We start from the raw sequence: 16,018 nt of genomic DNA, 5'->3' as shown, positions 1-16,018 counted from the left end.
TCTGTGCTTGGGGGGGGTCACCATGTCCCCTGCTGGGGGGGTACATGGTGGGCTGGGGGCCAGCGGGCCTGCCATGGGGGGAGAGGCCTCATCCAGCACTGTGAACGGAAGAGGAGAGGAGCCTGGGGTCAGGGTGCTCAGTGCCTGAGCCCTGGGGCACCATGAGGAGGGTGCAGCTCTGCATGTGGCCCCCCAACATCTTTAGGTGCTCTGCAGCCCCAGGAGGGCATGTGGACATGGAGCAGCCCCAGCTGGGTGTGGGATGTTTCTGTGCTGTGGGTGAGCTTCTGCCATGGGGCCTTTCCCCCCCCCCAGAGTTTGGGGGCTTGGCTGGCGCTGGTGTGTCTTGCTTGGAACAGGGGCTGAGGCAATGGAGACGTTCAAAAGGGTGTTTGCTGCCCGGCTTTGGCTTTCCTGGCACGGAGCTGCTGCCAGCGGGGTCATGCTGTCCTGGAAGCACAAGCAGCAAGGGGAGGGCTTGGCACAGCCTGGGCAGCTGCTGGGCTCCTCAGGAAGGGCACGGCTCCAGGGGCAGAAGCAGTGGGGTTTGGGGGCACCCACAGTGCGTGGAGTACGCCAGGCATCAAAGCTGGCACTCGTGGCCCCCCTGGTTTGGGGTGCACCACGATCGCCTTGTGCCAAGGGCCGGATCCACATGGAGGAAGCAGACGCTCGGCACCGGGCACGACTTCGTTGGCATCTGCCTTTTATTGGCTGCGGGGGGAGCAGGGGGCCGGGGAAGCAGGTCTGACCCTGCTCCCGGGTGAGCGAACCGCGAGGGTGTTCTCGGAACGGGGAAGGTGATGGGGCTGGGCGGGTGCTGGGATGAGCGGGACGCAACGAGCAGCTCCAGGAGGGGACTGGGGTGCTCGGCCAAGCACAGCAGCCTGCCCCAGTGGCAGGGATGTGGTGTGAGCCCTGCCCAGCTGCCTCTCCCCATGGCTGGTGGAAGCCCCCGTGGGACCTGCTGGTTGCACAGGCCATATCCCAGCCTGCAGGGCCTGATCCTTCTCCGGCTCATCCTTCCCAGGCCTCAGGAGCTGTTGCCCTCTGCGTCAGCTGTGATGGTTTCCAGACCCTGCTGCGCTTCTGCAGCCACAGGAGGGCAGGGGATGCATCCCCTATGGATTTGCCCCCGCACTACCTGGGGAGCAGGGGGGCTGGCCCAGCAGCTGCACCACCAGCAGCCGGAGGAGTGACAACGTCCCCTGGGTGCATGGGGTCCTGGAGTGGTGGGCAGGTGAGCAGGAGAGGAACAACTGGGGACAGAGCTGGGGGCTGCCTCCGTAGGGTGTGCTGGGCTGAGGCTGGGGGTGGCAGAGCCCAGCCCGTGCCCCGTGGTGGGGACGAGGTGGGGACGATGCCAGCCACGCAGGGCTGGGCAGGGGACAGGGTTGGGGGTGATGGCATCATCTGGGCTGTCGGCGTGGGGACCCGCGGGGCCGCCTGTCCCACGCTGGGCTCTATAGGTCTAAGACCTCCGCTGAGTAGGCACTGGGGTCCTCATCCGACCGCGTGGTCACCTTGAACTGCCGCCGCAGGAAGCCCCCGTAGCGCTTCTGATTGTCCCACTTGAGCTTGGGCCGGATCCGGCGCATGAAGCCGCCGTAGCGCTTGTGCAGCTCCGCCAGCTCCTGCCCCTCGGCCCCCGTCCCCGCGGGCTCCTCGCTGCCCACATCCCCCGGCCCCGGGTAGTCCTCGGGGGCTGCCCGCTCCCCCGGTTTGCGGCCGAAGCCCCCGAACTTCTTGCTGAGGCTGCCCTTGCTGTGGGCGTTCTCGCGCAGCAGGGACAGCAGCTTCCCCTTGGCCAGCTTCTTCATGAAGCCACCGTAGCGCTTGGCCGGTGCCAGCGGCAGCTCCCCGGGGCTGGGATCCTGCTCCGGCTCTTCCTCATCCTCTGCCTCCGAGGGGGACGGGTCTGTCCCTTCGGCCAGGGCCACCAGCGGGGCCAGCAGCGCCAGCGCCTTCCTGCAGGTCTCCCACTCGGCACCAGGCGGCGAGGAGCCCTGGCACTCCCGCAGGCACATCTGCAAGACAGCAGCCACGGCGCCCGCTGGCATCACCTGGCACGCGGGGCGATCGCCCTGCCAGGGGGTGTCACCACCCCAGTCCCTGGATCCGCGCCTGCCACGCTGCCGAGCTCAGCAAGGAGCCAAAGCTTGTGCACCCCCAGCACTCTTGGGTGCCTGCGACCCCCCCATACGAGCCCACGAGCGCTCAGCTCTGCCGACCACACACCGTCACCCTGCGACGTCCCCAAGCGTGTCCCGCAACCCCCCAACCCTCGGTATTTTACCTCCCTGCTAAATTCCAGGGGCTGCTCGGGACCAGCACTCACCAGGGGCCGCACGCTGCTCTCGGTGCCCCGTCCCTCGCTGGCGCACAGGGAGCACTGGGTCGCGCAGTCGGCGGAGGCTGCCGCAGCCAGGGAGAGGCAGAGCACCAGCACCAGCGCCCGCCGCGCCATCCTGCCCTGCAGCCGCTGCCTGGGGAGGGCGAGACAGCACAGGGACCGTCACCTACCCGTGTCCAGCACCCAGAGCCCTCACCCCACCGTGCCCGGAGCCCCTCGCCACCCCATGGAGTGGAGCAGGCCACCTACTGCTTCCACCTGCTCCTGGGGACGTGTGCCAGGACCCGTGCCCGCACCATCACCACTCACCTCTGGGAGCTGCTCCTGGGCACCAGGGGGGACAGGAGTGACCCGCGGGGACACCGCAGGACGCGGACCCTGCCTGCAGCCTGCCTGGCCCTTTGCACAAGCCTCGAGGACCAAAGCCCCATCCCGAGCCCCCCCATCACCTCTTGTGTGTTGTCCGCGAGGACAGTCCCTTTTTCTTTTAGCGTCGCATTTCTCTGCAACACTGCGAGCGCGCGTTTGCGCGGCGTGGAGGGGATGAATCAGCGGCTCTCCCCTTGGCCTTGGGGAAGAACAACGCCGAGCTGCAGAGCCGCCAGCCGAAGGGGCTTGGGGCGAAGTGGGCAGGACTGGGTGCTGGGCTGTCGGCACGGCCTCACCCCACTGCTACACCCCGGCTGCTTCCCCCGCTCCCCTCCCTGCCACGCTGCTTCTGTATGGGGAGTACAGTGGGAGGGAGGGGAAAAAGCTTATTTCAGGATGAATCCTACCTGCCAGCCACGATTGCCATCCACCGGCCTACTGAGAGCCCTGCCGGGGCATCTTGCCTCCGTGGATGTGGCCAGGAGGGCTGGACGCGCCGTGCTATTGCTTGGAGAGGGGCTGTGCCGGTGGCAGCGCCCGGTGCCACTCCTGAACCCCCGGGAGATGCTGGAGGGGCCGGTGGCCAGCACCGGTGGCAGCACCTGGGAACGGTGGTGACTCTGGGCCCACAATGGCCCTGGGAGGGAGAGCTGACCCCGAAGGGGCGCGCCGGCAGCAAGCACCCTCCTGCCTCCATGGCTGCTTTTATCTGGGGTGGAAAGGCATGACCCAGAGGGATCTGTTACACGTTAATGACGCATGTCAGAGACTATTGTATTCTCTGGCAGCGTCTGCTAATGTACTGTAATTGGCACTGATGAAGAAATGTTAATGCCACGGTATTAATTCATGCTAAATTAAATTTTAATTTGAATTATCTGCACCATCGTGTGTCAAGCTAGCTGCATTCCTCGGCTGCACCCACCGCACGCTGGCTCCGCGCGGCCCCGAGCACCGCCACGACTCGCCCCGGCAGAGCGGTGGGCACGGGGCAGGCGGCCCCCAAGGTGGGCATGGGCACGGACAGGGGCACGGCAGGACGGGCTGCCCTGCCCCACACCGCCGAGACCCCACGGGCAGTCCCTTATCACCTCCCTGCCACCGAGACGGCACTGAGAGAGGAGTCCCCAGCCACCAAGGTAAGCGCGAGCTGCGATACCGAGGGAAACGAAGCTCACTAATTACATCCGTCGGCTGCACGGCAGCGCTGCTGCTGGGACCCTGCTCATCATCACCCCCTGTGCAGCCCAAGGTGATCGCCCCACGCCTGTCCGGCAGCAGGGAACAAGCTGCAGCCCCCCCGGCACCGCGGCCAGCCCGCCGCGAACCTACCTTGTCCCCGCACTGCCACCAAGGTCCCCACGGCGCTCTGCCGTGCTCCTGCTGCGGGAGGGAGGAGAGGCTGGCAGTACTGGGGCAGGGAAAGCGGGGGAAAACGCAGAGCTTAAGGCAAAAGTGAAAAGAAGGAACACGCAACGGGCAGAGACAAAGGGAGGAAGGAGAACAGCGGGGTTAGAGCGTGACACTGCGGCACCTGGGGACACCCCGAGGCTGGGCATGTCTGCTCGGGCTCGTGTCCTGGAGCCACGTCCCGTCCACACGATCTCAGCCACCGCTGGAAGTGCCCCTGGTGGCTCTGGGCTCCTGCGTCTGCCCTCAGCACACCCGACCTGTGTCCCATGTGCATGGCCCCTCCGTTCCTGCCCCTTCTCTGCTCGGGGTTTTGATGCCCACCCAGGCTTTGCTCACGCGGAAAAGCCCCAAGTGCATCCATGTACCACGGGGCTGGATTACGACTTCGGCTGTACCGGCACCGGAGGGACGGGGAACCGGCACCAGGCAGGCAGCAGGTGACAGAGACCGGCAGCACGGCCAGGGGGAGGCTTTGCTCCCAGCCACCCCCCCGCCCCGTAACAGTGAGCATTTCTAGCGCAGAGACGTCCCCAGCCCTCACGCAGCGCTGGCACGCTCCGGGCGCCCAGACTTGCAGCTTTCTCCTAGGGAAGTCTAACCTGGACAGTTTGGGACCCTGCAGATGTGTGGTGGAGAAGCAGAACCACCTTCCAGCAGCTCCTTTCCTCTCCGTTACAAAAACGACCCGACGACAAGTTCAGGCCAACGATTCTCAAAAAAAAAAAAAAAAAAAAAGCCAATGACTTTTTGACCAGAATCGCGGCAAAACCCAGCAACGCCGCCGCACGGCGGGGTCTGGCCGAGGGCGCGCAGCCGGAGGCACCCTGCCGGCATTTCCCCAGCTCCCCGCGTCGTCTCGCTGCCCTCAGCTCTGTCCCTGCGAGCTCTCCACGCGGTCAGGTGGCCGCGGCGCCAGCATCGAAACGAGCCCCGGCGAAGCGAGGGACGAGCGGAGCACCTGCGCCGAGGCGGGAGCCCCAGCCGCGCTTCCGAGTCTAAATAACGCAAGGAGCGCGAGGTGCTCCCGGCACAGCAGCCGGGGAGATGTTTTTAAACAACCTGAGTCACGCTCCGGTGAGCAGGAGCGATGCCCGGCTGCAGCGAGGGGACGACGGCGAGGTGCGCGGGCGAGGGAAGGGGAGCGAGGCGGTGACCCGAACCCCGAATCCGCGGCCGCGCGCCCCGGCCCTACCTGCTGGCGCTCCCCGTCCCGCCGAGCTCTCCCCCCTTGGCCAAGCCCTGCGGAGCTGGGGGGCACGCGGAGCCCCTCGCCCGGGGTCGCTGGCGGCGCTCCCGCGTCAGGCTGAGCCGGGCATCGGCGGCGAGGCTGGGCTGGAGGCCGTGGAGCGCCCGGGTGCCCGCTGGACTTGCCGCCCCGTCGGCTCCCAAGCCCGCTTTTATGGCCACCGAGTCTCCTCCTGCTGCGGGGCCCGGCTCCGCTCAGCGCCGCGGAGCCAATCGGGGTGAGGGAAGCTGTGAATAATCAGCCCCGCAGCATCCCCGCCACCTCCCGAGCAGGCTCTCCCGCCTCGCCACGGCCTCGCCAAGAGCCCTGGGGACCGGGTGCGAGCCCCCCCCGGCCTGTCCCGCAGCCCCTGCTTCCCCCCGGGGACCCCCGACGGGACGGGAACGTGGGTCCCCAGCGCGGCGGGCGGCGGGCAGGGGTCTCCGTCAGCTGCACGGGTGTGAATCCCTCCAGGGTGTTAATGCGAACCGTGCCCGAGATGCAGGGGAGCTAGGGGAGCCCTCGACGCTGCGCCCCCGTTATCCAGGCTCCGGAGAAGCCCCGTCCTCGTGGCGATGCCGGGGAGAGGAAGGAGCCCACCCGAAGGCACCGGGGAGGGCGAGGGGGTGGGTTTGTGTCCCGGGACAGGCCAAGGAGCCGCTCGGGGCTGGCTGCCCCCCACCCAGCCCGGCTGCAATCAGGCAGCAAAGACCTTGCAGAGACACCCCCCCCCCCCCCCCCCACAATGCTGCGGGAGGGCCCAGACCCACCGGGCTTCCCCCACCGCCCTCCCCTCGTGCCCTCCTCCTCCCGGGAACAAACCCAAAAGGAACCCTGAAAAACCCTGCAGGGGCTGAGGGAGCAGGTTGAGGGAAGGCAGAGCCCCCCCCCCCCCCCCCCCCCACCGGCACCCCCTGCTTGGCTCTGACCCCTGCTCACACATTTCCAAGCCCGTTTTGGGGCTGGGCGGCGCTGGGACACCCCCATAAGGCCACGCACCACCGTGCCCCACCAGCACCTCATCCTGACGCGTCCCCCCCCCCCCCCCCCCCCCAGCACCACCACCCCCGGGGCCCGGCCGCCCCGTCCCCAGCAGCTCCAGGGGCCGCAGCTCAGCCCATCCTCGCCTTGAAGACGGAGCTATTTTTATCGGTGCTCGAGAGGGATGTTTCCCAGCAACCCGCCTTTCTCCCCGGCTTCAGCACCAGCTGCCGGACCCGGTGCCTGTGCTCAGCCCTCCCGGTGCCGGTGAGGGGCGCGGGGGCCATCGGCACGGCCGGGACCCTCCGGAGCTGGGCAAGGAGGCAGCAGGCGCCGGCTGTTCCCAGTCCCACCGGTGCCGCCCTCACTGGCCTCCACGTTTGGGGCACTGCGCTGAACCCAGAAGCTCGTGGGATCTCGTGGGGTGGGTTTTGGCTCAGCCAAGCTGGGGCTGAACCCATGTGGAGGGACCGAGGGAGCAGGGCACGGGGGGGGGAAGCAAGGGCAGAGAATCCTGCATCTCCCCGGGGCTGGCGGAGGGGACTGGAGGGGACCGGAGGGGACGTCCCGTGCGGGACCCGTGCTGGGAGGTGGCAGCAGCGCTGCGGGGAGGGGGGGACACGTCTCAGTCCCCAGAGGGCACAGGCAGAGGCTTCCTCGCCCCCCTGCATCCCCGCCGCTCACGTTGGCTGGGCTGTGCAGGCACGGAAGGAGAGAACAAAGCCGAGAGCAAAAAGCAGCTGCAAACCACAGCCGGCACCCTCAGCCCTGCGGCTGCTGCGGGTGGCCCCGGGAGGTTTAACCCTCGCTGCCGGAGCGAGCAGCCCTGCGGGCACCACGAGGCTCCGCAGCGGCAGCGGGGAGGGTTTTCTCACACCAAAACCACCACGTCTATCGGCTCGCCCTCCCAAGCTCACCAAGCACGGCTCCAAAAGCCAGCCTCCCCGCTTCGCCCCGCTGCTGCGCAGGTAAACGGCTCACTCGGAGCCCCTCTGGGTGGGAGCAGCAGCGCCCCGAGGGCTGCTGCCCGCCTGGGGACCGGGGAGGGGAACGGTGCGGCCACGGCCGCACCCCAAAATCCGACCTGCCCGCAGCTGGGCCAGCTCTCGGCGCACGCTGGGAGCCAAACGGGCTCCAAGCGAGCACCAAAAGCAGCACCCGGGGGGGGGGTCTGCAGCAACGCAAGCCCAGCGCAGGACCCCAGCACCTATTGCTCAGCACCACATCACGGCCCCGGCTGGCAGCAGCCCCCCCGCCACAGCCCCGGTGTCCGCCGAGCCCCAGGAGGGGAACGGAGCCGCCCTGGCCCCGCCAACGCCCCCGTTGCTGGCACCGGGGTGCAGCCGCCTCGCCGCAGCACCGCAGCCAGCGGGGTAATTGCACCGCGGGGAGAGGCGCTTGGGGAGCCCCCGGGCACGGAGACGGGAGGGGTGGTAACGAGGTGCCCGCTGCGGGCAGGAGGTTGGATTTCTCCCGTCCCCGGCCGCGTTATTGCCCACGTGCACCGCAGATGCGAGAGGTTGGTCCCAGGGCTGGTCGCAGCCCGGGCGGGCGTGGGGGCGACGGGGGTCCTCTCGGGAAAGGCGCTGCCTGCGAGCCCACCCACCAGTGCGTTTAATTAATAATTCATCTGTCGCTTCCTAATGGGAAACCGTCTCTGAGTCACGCTGACATTTCCCTGGGACAATGGTAATTAAGCACCTGGGTGAGAGATGTGCCGTAAGAGGGAAAGTTTTCCTCAACTCCCTCCGTTGAAAGCGGCTTCGGAGAGGAGGGGGACGAGCGTGCGCACCGCCGCTCGCAGCACGTGGGAGGAGGCGGTGGCAGATAACGCCGGCAGATAACGTCAGCCGGCGCCTGCGGGGCACCGGGGGGGCTCTGCCCAGGCGCCTGCTCCCCCCTGCCCCTGTCCCTGGGGGTCCTGCCCCTCTGAGCCCCGTGGCCCAGCCCCGCGCAGCAGGCGGTGACGGTGCCGGGGGGTGATGGCAGCTTTGGAGGTGACATCCCAGTTGGGACCAGTTGGCAGTGCTGGAGGTGACATCCCATTTTTGGGACCAGTTGGCAGTGCTGGAGGTGACATCCCAGTTGGGACCAGTTGGCAGTGGTGGCCAAGGAGGCGGGTGGGGACGGAAGGTGGCACTGAGTGGCGTTTGGGGCTGCTGGTGGCCCCGCTTCGTGTCCCGTGCACGAGGCCAGAGCAGGACAGGGACAGGGAGAGGAACCGGGACGGGGACCGGAACCGGGACAGGGCCAGCCCTTGCCGGTGACCGGCTGCCGCCTCCTGCACCCCCTGCTTCGTGTCTCAGCCCCCGTCCCCATCACAGGGGCCACCGGCGCCCGTCACAGCGGCCCCACATTGCGGCGGGGGCCGGCCGCTTCTCCCCAGACCCTGCCACAGCCCCGCAGCCTCCGATCCCCTACGAAGGCTCCGGGGGCAAACGGCTCCGGCGTCGGCACGGTTCCATCGCGGGGCAGAGCAGGGGCCGGGGGCGGCGGCGACGGGGGCCACGGCGGGTCCCGTAGCACCCGGTGAGCACACGGGGGGGGGGGGGGGGGGGTGTCCCGTGGAGCCCGGTGAGGTTGAGCCCCGGGGGTCCCGCAGCACCCGGTGACCGCACGTGCCCCTCTCCCAGCGACCGGAGCTCACGCCGCTCACCGGAGCCGCTCGCTCTCGGGCTGCCCACACCGGACCCGCCGCGAGGGCCCCCCCCCGGTGCCCCCTCCCCGCCTCCCCCCCGGTACCGGGGGGGGGGGGGGGGGTCCCCGGCGCGGCCCCCCCGCCCCCCCCCCCCCCCCCCCCCCCCAGCCGCCCTCACGGCCTCATCGAGGCCGCACCGGGGACCCGGCCGCAGCGGGGCCGTGAGGCAGCACCGGAAGTCCCGGGGGGGGGGGTCTCCGTTAACCGGGACGGGGGTGGCGGTGGCTGAGGGATCTTAACGGGCCGGGACCGGGGCTGGGGCCTGGGGAGCCGCTCCGGATGGCGCCCGGCCCGGTGCCCGGTGCCCGGCCCCGCCCCTCCCCTCCCCTCCCCTCCCCTCCCCGGTGCCCGGCCCCGCCCCACCCGGCGGCACGCGCCGGTGACGTCACCGCGCGCAGCCCCGCCCCTCCCCGCAGCCAAGCCCCGCCCCCTCCCCGCTCTGTTTACACCGGCCCGGCCCGTACCAACCCTCCGGGGGGGGGGGGGGGGACACGAGCGGGTCGGCCCCCCCCCACCGCCCCCCCCCCCCGCCCTAAAACCCCCCGTCAGGACATCGTCCGGTCCTTAACCCCCCCCACAAACCCCGACCGCCCCCACCGATCCCCTCCCGGTTACGGCGGGGACCCCTCTCCAAGCGTCTCCCTCCCCGCCCCCCCCCGCGGCCCGGCAGTGGTTCGCCCCGCGGCGCGCCGATTGGCCGGCCGCTTAAAGGGGCAGGCAGGGCGCGCTTTTCCGCCCTCCGTCGCGGCGGCGGCGGCGGCGCGTGCCCCCCCCTCGCCCGCCCGCGCGCGCGGGCGGCGCTCCCCGGGCGGGCGGCGCTCCCCGGGCGGGCGGGGGGCGCGCGCGCGCGCGCGCGGCCCCGCGCCCCCCCTGCCACCCGGCGGCGTCGCCATGGAGACGGCGGACGGTGGCCGCCGAGGGCCGCAAAGGGCGGCGCGGCAGCGGCGGGCGGCTCGGCGCGGGGCCATGGCGGCGGCGGCGGCGGCGGGGCCGGGGCCGGGAGGTGCCGGTACCGGTGGCGGTGTCGGTGTCGGTGTCGGTGGGGCCCCGCGGTACCGGCTGCTGGCCGAGATCGGCCGCGGGGCGTACGGCGTGGTGTACGAGGCGGTGTCGGGCCGCGGCGGCGCCCGGTTGGCCGTGAAGCGGGTCCGCTGCGACGCCCCCGAGAACGTGGAGCTGGCGCTGGCCGAGTTCTGGGCGCTCACCAGCCTGCGGCGGCAGCACCCCAACGTGGTGCGCTTCGAGGAGTGCGTGCTGCAGCGGCACGGCCTGGGGCAGCGCATGAGCCACGGCAACAAGCGCAGCCAGCTCTACCTGCGCCTCGTCGAGACCTCCCTCAAAGGTACACCCGGCACCGGACCCCCCCGACCCCTCCCCGGTACCGGCACGGCACCCCCCGGGTCTCCCCGGTACCTGCACGGCCCCCCCAGGGCCCCCCCGGTAGCAGCACCGCAGCCCCGGGGCACCCCCGGTACCGCCACTGCACACCCGGACCCCTCCCCGGTACCGGCACCACACTCCCGGTACCGTCACGGCCCCCCCGGGGCACCCAGGGCCCTCCCCCCGGTACAGGCACCACACCCCCGAGGCCCCTCCCGGTACTGACACGGCTCCCCCCGGTACCGGCATCGCACCTCCGGTACCGGCACGGCCCTCCTGGGGCACCCCCGAGTCCCACCGGCCCCCCCCCGGCCTCCTTCCTTCCTGCCCCCCCCCCCCCGCCTCTGAGCTCCCTGGACCGCCCCCCCCCCCAGACCCCCAGTCCCCTCCGTGGAGCCCCCAGACCTTGCTCTGATCCCCCCCCCGTGCCCTCTCCCCTCAGGGAAGCAGCCCTGTCCCCCCCCCCTTCAGCTCCCCCCCCTTTATTCACCTCGCTGCCCTTCCCATATAACCTCAGCGCACCCCTGCTTGTCTCAGTCCCCCCCCCCCCAAAAGCTGTGCCCCCCCTGCTGACACCCTCCCCAATCACCCCCCATGGGACCCCACACGCACCCAGCCCGCTGTCACCTCTCTTGGCCCCTCTGCCGCCCCCCCCGTCCCCTCCCCTCTGCCCCCTTCCTCCTTGTGCAGCCCCCAGGGACCCCTTTCCCTCCCCCTGCAGCCCCCCCAGCCCTGTGCCCCCCTCCCAGGGGACCCCGTGTTGTTACCCCCAGGCTCAGGTGCAGCCCTGGGGTCATCCCCGTGTGCTGCCCTCAGCCTTCCCTGTGCCCCTGTCCTGTGCATGCCTCCTCCATCACACCCCCACCTCCAGCTGCTGTGCCCTCTGTGCCCCCCCCCGAAGCCCTGACACCCCCCACAGCCTGCATGCGCCCTTGGGGACCTTCCCTATGCACGGTCCCATCCCTCAGCACCCCAAGGCTGCGGCCCCTCTGTGTGCTCCTTTTGGGCTCTTACAGTTTTGAGGCTGTTCTTTGTGCTCCCCTGTCCCCAGTTTTCTCCCCACCAGCAAGCTGCGTGGGGACAGAGGTGTGCCCGTGGCCTGTATGGGGACAGCAGCGCCCGTGACCTGGGCTGGCACCCCCCCCACCTTCCCCCGGGGTCCCTCGCAGCATCATGGAGCTGTCGGGGTCCCCTCCTGCCACAGCCGATGGCTGCTGTGCTGGTGACACCCGCCAGACGCTCCCTCCCTCTGCTCCCTTGGCTGCCTGTCAGGCCCGGCTTTGCCAACGTGAGCTGGAGATGTGGAAAAACACCAGAGCTCCGGCTCCTCCGAGCACCCCCCGGCCAGAGCCAGCTCACCCCGACACCTCCCCAAAGGTCTGCGAGGTGCCGGGACCCCCCTGCGCCCCTCGGGGAGCTGGGTCTCCCCGCGCCTGCCCCGCGCCCATGCAGGCTTTTTCCTCCAGACCCCTGTGGAAGGCCGCAGGGCCGTTCCCCCCGAGCAGATCGGCAGCTCCCGAACCCACGGGGACATGCCTGGACCTGTGTGGCCGTCCCCACACGGCCCCGATGCCGGCCTCCCTCCTCCCCCCATGCTCGACCACGCGAGGCAGCGTCCTGCAGAAGGGCAGGGACCAATTTTCCACGCAGCCGAGCAGCCTCCTGTGTTGGGGGTGCCCAGCTGCAGCAGGGAAAGCTCCACGCAGGGATCTCCCGCGCGGAGAGCTCTGCCCGCCCTGGCCCTGCTGCCTCCCCCAGCCCCGGGTTCGATGCCGTGCTGATAAATATATTTATATTTTATTTTTTTTTAGCACCAGAGCTTAGGTGGGCTGCTGAGCTCCGTCCCTGAGGTGCCGGCGTGTGGCCGTGCCGCTCCTCACGATCGCAGCGCGGTTATCTGCGGGCTGCACAGATGCCGTGCCAGGCACGGGGCGGGGGGGGGGGGGGGATTAATCTGAATCGGGAGCATAACTGCCGGGATGCCGGGCTGTGCCAGGGCGTCGTCATTTTAAATTTATTATTCTGCGTCTCGTTCTGGGCAGGATGCAAAAGGAAGCCTCGAGGGGAGGCGTGTACGTGAGCGGTGTGCCCGGTGCCCCGATGTGCGCGCACCTCCGGGGGCTTGTGCGTGGCTGCGTGCCCCTTTTGTCACTCCTGACCCACGGTGGTGACGGGCGGAGCTGGGGGATTGCTTCCTAGCGCCCCTTTTTCTGAGCCACCAACCCACCGCCGTGCTCGTGGGTGCCCGGGCATCACCCGTGGGTCCAAGCACCCGGCTTCGCGCCGCCGGCACTTCTCTCCAGCGCAGCCTCTTTGCTCAGAGGGGACTCAGGGGCGGTGGGATGCTGTTTCTGCTGTCGTTAGGCTGCTCCCAGCGATGCCGGGGCAAGTCAGCGAGCTGGTAATGAGCTCCCAGGGCGGGCTGCGGGGATGGAGGGGTTGGCACACGACCGGGGCCGGCAGCGCAGGGACGCCCGCCTGGTGAGGAGGTGCTCGGAGGACAGGTCTGGCCTCTCCCGCATCCCTTTAGCTCTTGGCAGCCTGACTGGCTAAAAAAAAAAAAAATCTCATCTTTCGGAAGCGCCTTGCCAGCTCTTTATGTTTAAGGCTGTTTGTTTTGAAGGCAGGAAGATGATTTAACAGCTAAAACGCTTTCAGATTATCGGAAGAAAACGAGGAAATATTGCTCTTGGCTTTAACCTCTCCCAGCAGCGCTCCACCCAAAGCGAAGCGCGCCGTGCTCGCGGCTACCGCTGGGTCAGCGGCGTCCTCCCTGCGCCTGCAGAAGGTCGGGGGCCAGGTTTTGACTCGGAGCCTTCGTTCTAACACCAAGCCTCGGCTTGTTGGAGCCAGGGAGGCCCCGCTGCTGGTGAGCTGGTGACGGAGCCTCGTCCCCGGGGAGCAGCACGAAGGCCGAGCTCCGTGCCCTGCTGCTGGGGTTCGGCGGCCCCCGGGCGTGAGCTGGGATGAGCAGCTTCTGCCTCAGCTCCCTGCTGGCACGTCCTCACTCCGGAGGAGCTGCAGATTTCCCTCCTGCACAGCTCAGCTGTCCTTTGCTGCTCCTCACCATGCAGGACCAGGCGTGACCCTCCCCTCATTCACCGCCTTCAGGTGCCCCAGCGCCGTGCCCCCACCCCGCCGATGCTCCCCCAAGCCCTACCCCTGGGCCCTGCCGAGGGCAGGGAGGTGCAGCCATCCCCTCGTGTTGTGCCGTGTTTCATCTCCATGGCAGTAGCCATGGCTACAGACTGTTTGTGCAAATAACCCCGATTCCCACCCGCTCCCACCACTGACCGCTGCACGCCCGGGTGCCGGAGAGCCTGGGGTTGGTAGTCCTGCTGGTCCTTGGCTTTACCTGCTGCTGGAAGGTGGCTTTCCCAAATCGTCTCTAGGGCTTTGCTTTAAAAAAAAAACAAAACAAACAAAAAAAAACCCCACAACACGACTTTGTCGGGCGGGCAGAGTTAGCTAACTGGCTTCTGAACACGCTTGCCTGGGCTGCGCTCGCTGTGGCAGAGGCGAGCGGCGTCCTCCTGCTTCTCCCCATGGTCCTCGAGGGAAAACCAATTCCTGGAGCAAAGCGAGGCCGTGGCTGCGTGCGCGGGCTCCGGCTGTCCTGGGGGCACGATCTGCGTCCCGTAATGGCAGCGCCAGCAGCTGGCTGGCTCAGGGAGAGGTCTGGTGAAGGAAGAAGCTGGTGGGGCCACGCTAAATAGTGGTGGCACTGATCAGCAGGGCAGCGGGTGTACCCATAAGCGTGGCTGAGATTGCGCTTAAGCACTGTTGTCTGCTTGAGCCTCCAGTTTCCTCTCTGAAGCCTCGCTGATGCTTAACCAGCGCCAGATAAGGGGGCAGAGCTCCCCGAGCACAAACCCAGTGCTCCCAGTCACCCTCCCGGCCCGAGAGCTGCCAGCAGGGCCGTGACACCGGTGTGCCTCCGTGTAGCACAGCTTGGCTGGCAGCGCTCAGGGGGTGATTCACTGCCCCGTGGCAGTCACACCAATAAAGCTTAAGGCTGTAGGCAGCCTCTGCCTGCTGCTGCAGGGCTCGGTGGTGGAGCTGGCGTCCACCTGGAGCTGGTTTTCCCGTAGACTCGCCGCTGAATCCCCCCCTCGTGCCTTTCCTCCTGGGCTGCTTCGGCTTTCGGAGCCCGGAGGGAATTGCCCCATGGCAAGTTCCTGGCACCTTGACTGCGTGAACCATGCCTGTGCCTTGCTGAGCTGGCCTGGGTGCTTTGTAATGTTCCTGAAAAACCCACTCTTGTTTTTTCTTTTTTGTTTTTTTTTTTTCCCCTTTTGGTAAGGTGAGAGGATCCTGGGCTACGCGGAGGAGCCGTGCTACCTCTGGTTCGTGATGGAGTTCTGCGAGGGGGGAGACCTCAACCAGTACGTGCTGTCGCGACGGCCCAACCCGGCCACGAACAGGAGCTTCATGCTGCAGCTGACCAGCGCCATCGCCTTCCTGCACAAGAACCACATCGTCCATCGGGACCTGAAGCCGGACAACATCCTCATCACCGAGAAATCCGGCACCCCGGTTCTCAAGGTGGCCGACTTCGGGCTCAGCAAGGTGTGTGCTGGTCTCACAGCTCGGGGCAAGAAGGGCGTCAACGAGAACAAAAAGGTGAATGTGAACAAGTACTGGCTGTCCTCGGCTTGCGGCTCCGACTTCTACATGGCCCCCGAGGTCTGGGAGGGACACTACACGGCCAAGGCTGACATCTTTGCCCTCGGCATCATCATCTGGGCCATGATCGAGAGGATAACTTTCATCGATGCCGAGACCAAGAAGGAGCTGCTGGGGACCTACATCAAGCAGGGGACTGAGATTGTGCCCGTTGGGGAAGCGCTGCTAGAAAACCCAAAGATGGAGCTGCACATCCCTCAGAAACGCAGGACTTCCATGTCTGAGGGGATCAAGCAGCTCCTGAAAGACATGTTGGCTGCTAACCCGCAGGATCGACCTGATGCCTTTGAGCTTGAAACCAGGATGGACCAGGTTACATGTGCTGCTTAAATTCAGGGCAGGGCACCGCTGTGCTGTGCAGCTGGGTAAGTGATCGGCCGTTTTTATGTTATTCCGTCCGCTGTACCAGCCCGCTAACGCACTTTGTAGTGACACAATGGAGTCTTTTATGTTCCCAAAGCTATTTCTACAGTGACTCATCAGAGCGCTGTTTCTGAGGGCTCTTTTTCCACCTATTCTATTGCAGAAATAAAGCAGAGGTGGGAAGCAGAATTAGCAGCTGCACGTCCTGGTGCAGCCCGAAGCCCCGGCGCAGCCACGGGGGCTGCCAGGAGCCCTGCTCCATGGGGCCTGGCCAGGTTTGTGGTGGGGAGACGCGTGAGCACCCCCTGACACCAGCTTTGGGTACGTGCTGTTATTAGGGGTTCTCCAGGCCAAACGCTTCAATGAAACCGAAAATTCACAGATCACGAGGGGCGAGGCTGACGTTTTTCCAGCCCTGGTCTCTCACGAGCTGCTGTGGAGCTGCGTAGTGCTGCTCACTTGTGAAGAGCCTGCCTGCGTCAGGTGCTGGCACGGCACCTCCCCAGCCCTTACCCGGACACCAAGCAGATCCCACTGGATCAAAGTAAGC

At 67.7% G+C, this 16,018-nt stretch overlaps 2 protein-coding genes across 5 annotated transcripts; one reads left to right on the top strand and one right to left on the bottom strand.

The window, feature by feature from the left end:
* Positions 1-39: 39 nt before the first annotated feature.
* On the bottom strand, positions 40-12,729 carry PDYN (prodynorphin). Of its 4 annotated transcripts, none has more exons than XM_040576183.1 (4): positions 12,532-12,729; positions 5,328-5,355; positions 2,339-2,486; positions 40-2,027 (listed from the first exon to the last, which is right to left on the bottom strand). In XM_040576183.1, the coding sequence occupies exons 3-4, from the start codon at positions 2,465-2,467 to the stop codon at positions 1,464-1,466; spliced, it is 693 nt and encodes a 230-aa protein (XP_040432117.1). In that variant the 5' UTR covers positions 2,468-2,486; positions 5,328-5,355; positions 12,532-12,729; the 3' UTR covers positions 40-1,463. The 4 variants fall into 4 exon arrangements, with proteins under 4 accessions (XP_040432117.1, XP_040432115.1, XP_040432116.1 ...); XM_040576181.1 differs by lacking the exon at positions 12,532-12,729 and adding an exon at positions 4,055-4,133 and having other exon boundaries at positions 5,328-5,344; XM_040576182.1 differs by lacking the exon at positions 12,532-12,729 and having other exon boundaries at positions 5,328-5,516.
* On the top strand, positions 9,319-15,470 carry STK35 (serine/threonine kinase 35). Its single transcript, XM_040576368.1, has 3 exons — positions 9,319-9,333; positions 9,589-10,381; positions 14,723-15,470. The coding sequence occupies exons 1-3, from the start codon at positions 9,319-9,321 to the stop codon at positions 15,433-15,435; spliced, it is 1,521 nt and encodes a 506-aa protein (XP_040432302.1). The 3' UTR covers positions 15,436-15,470.
* Positions 15,471-16,018: the final 548 nt, after the last annotated feature.

Source organism: Cygnus olor, chromosome 16 (genome assembly GCF_009769625.2).
Source record: "Cygnus olor isolate bCygOlo1 chromosome 16, bCygOlo1.pri.v2, whole genome shotgun sequence".
NCBI classification, from domain to species: domain Eukaryota; kingdom Metazoa; phylum Chordata; class Aves; order Anseriformes; family Anatidae; genus Cygnus; species Cygnus olor.
The sequence above is the reverse complement of the archived record's forward strand: the minus strand, read 5'-3'. Positions and strand labels throughout refer to the sequence as shown.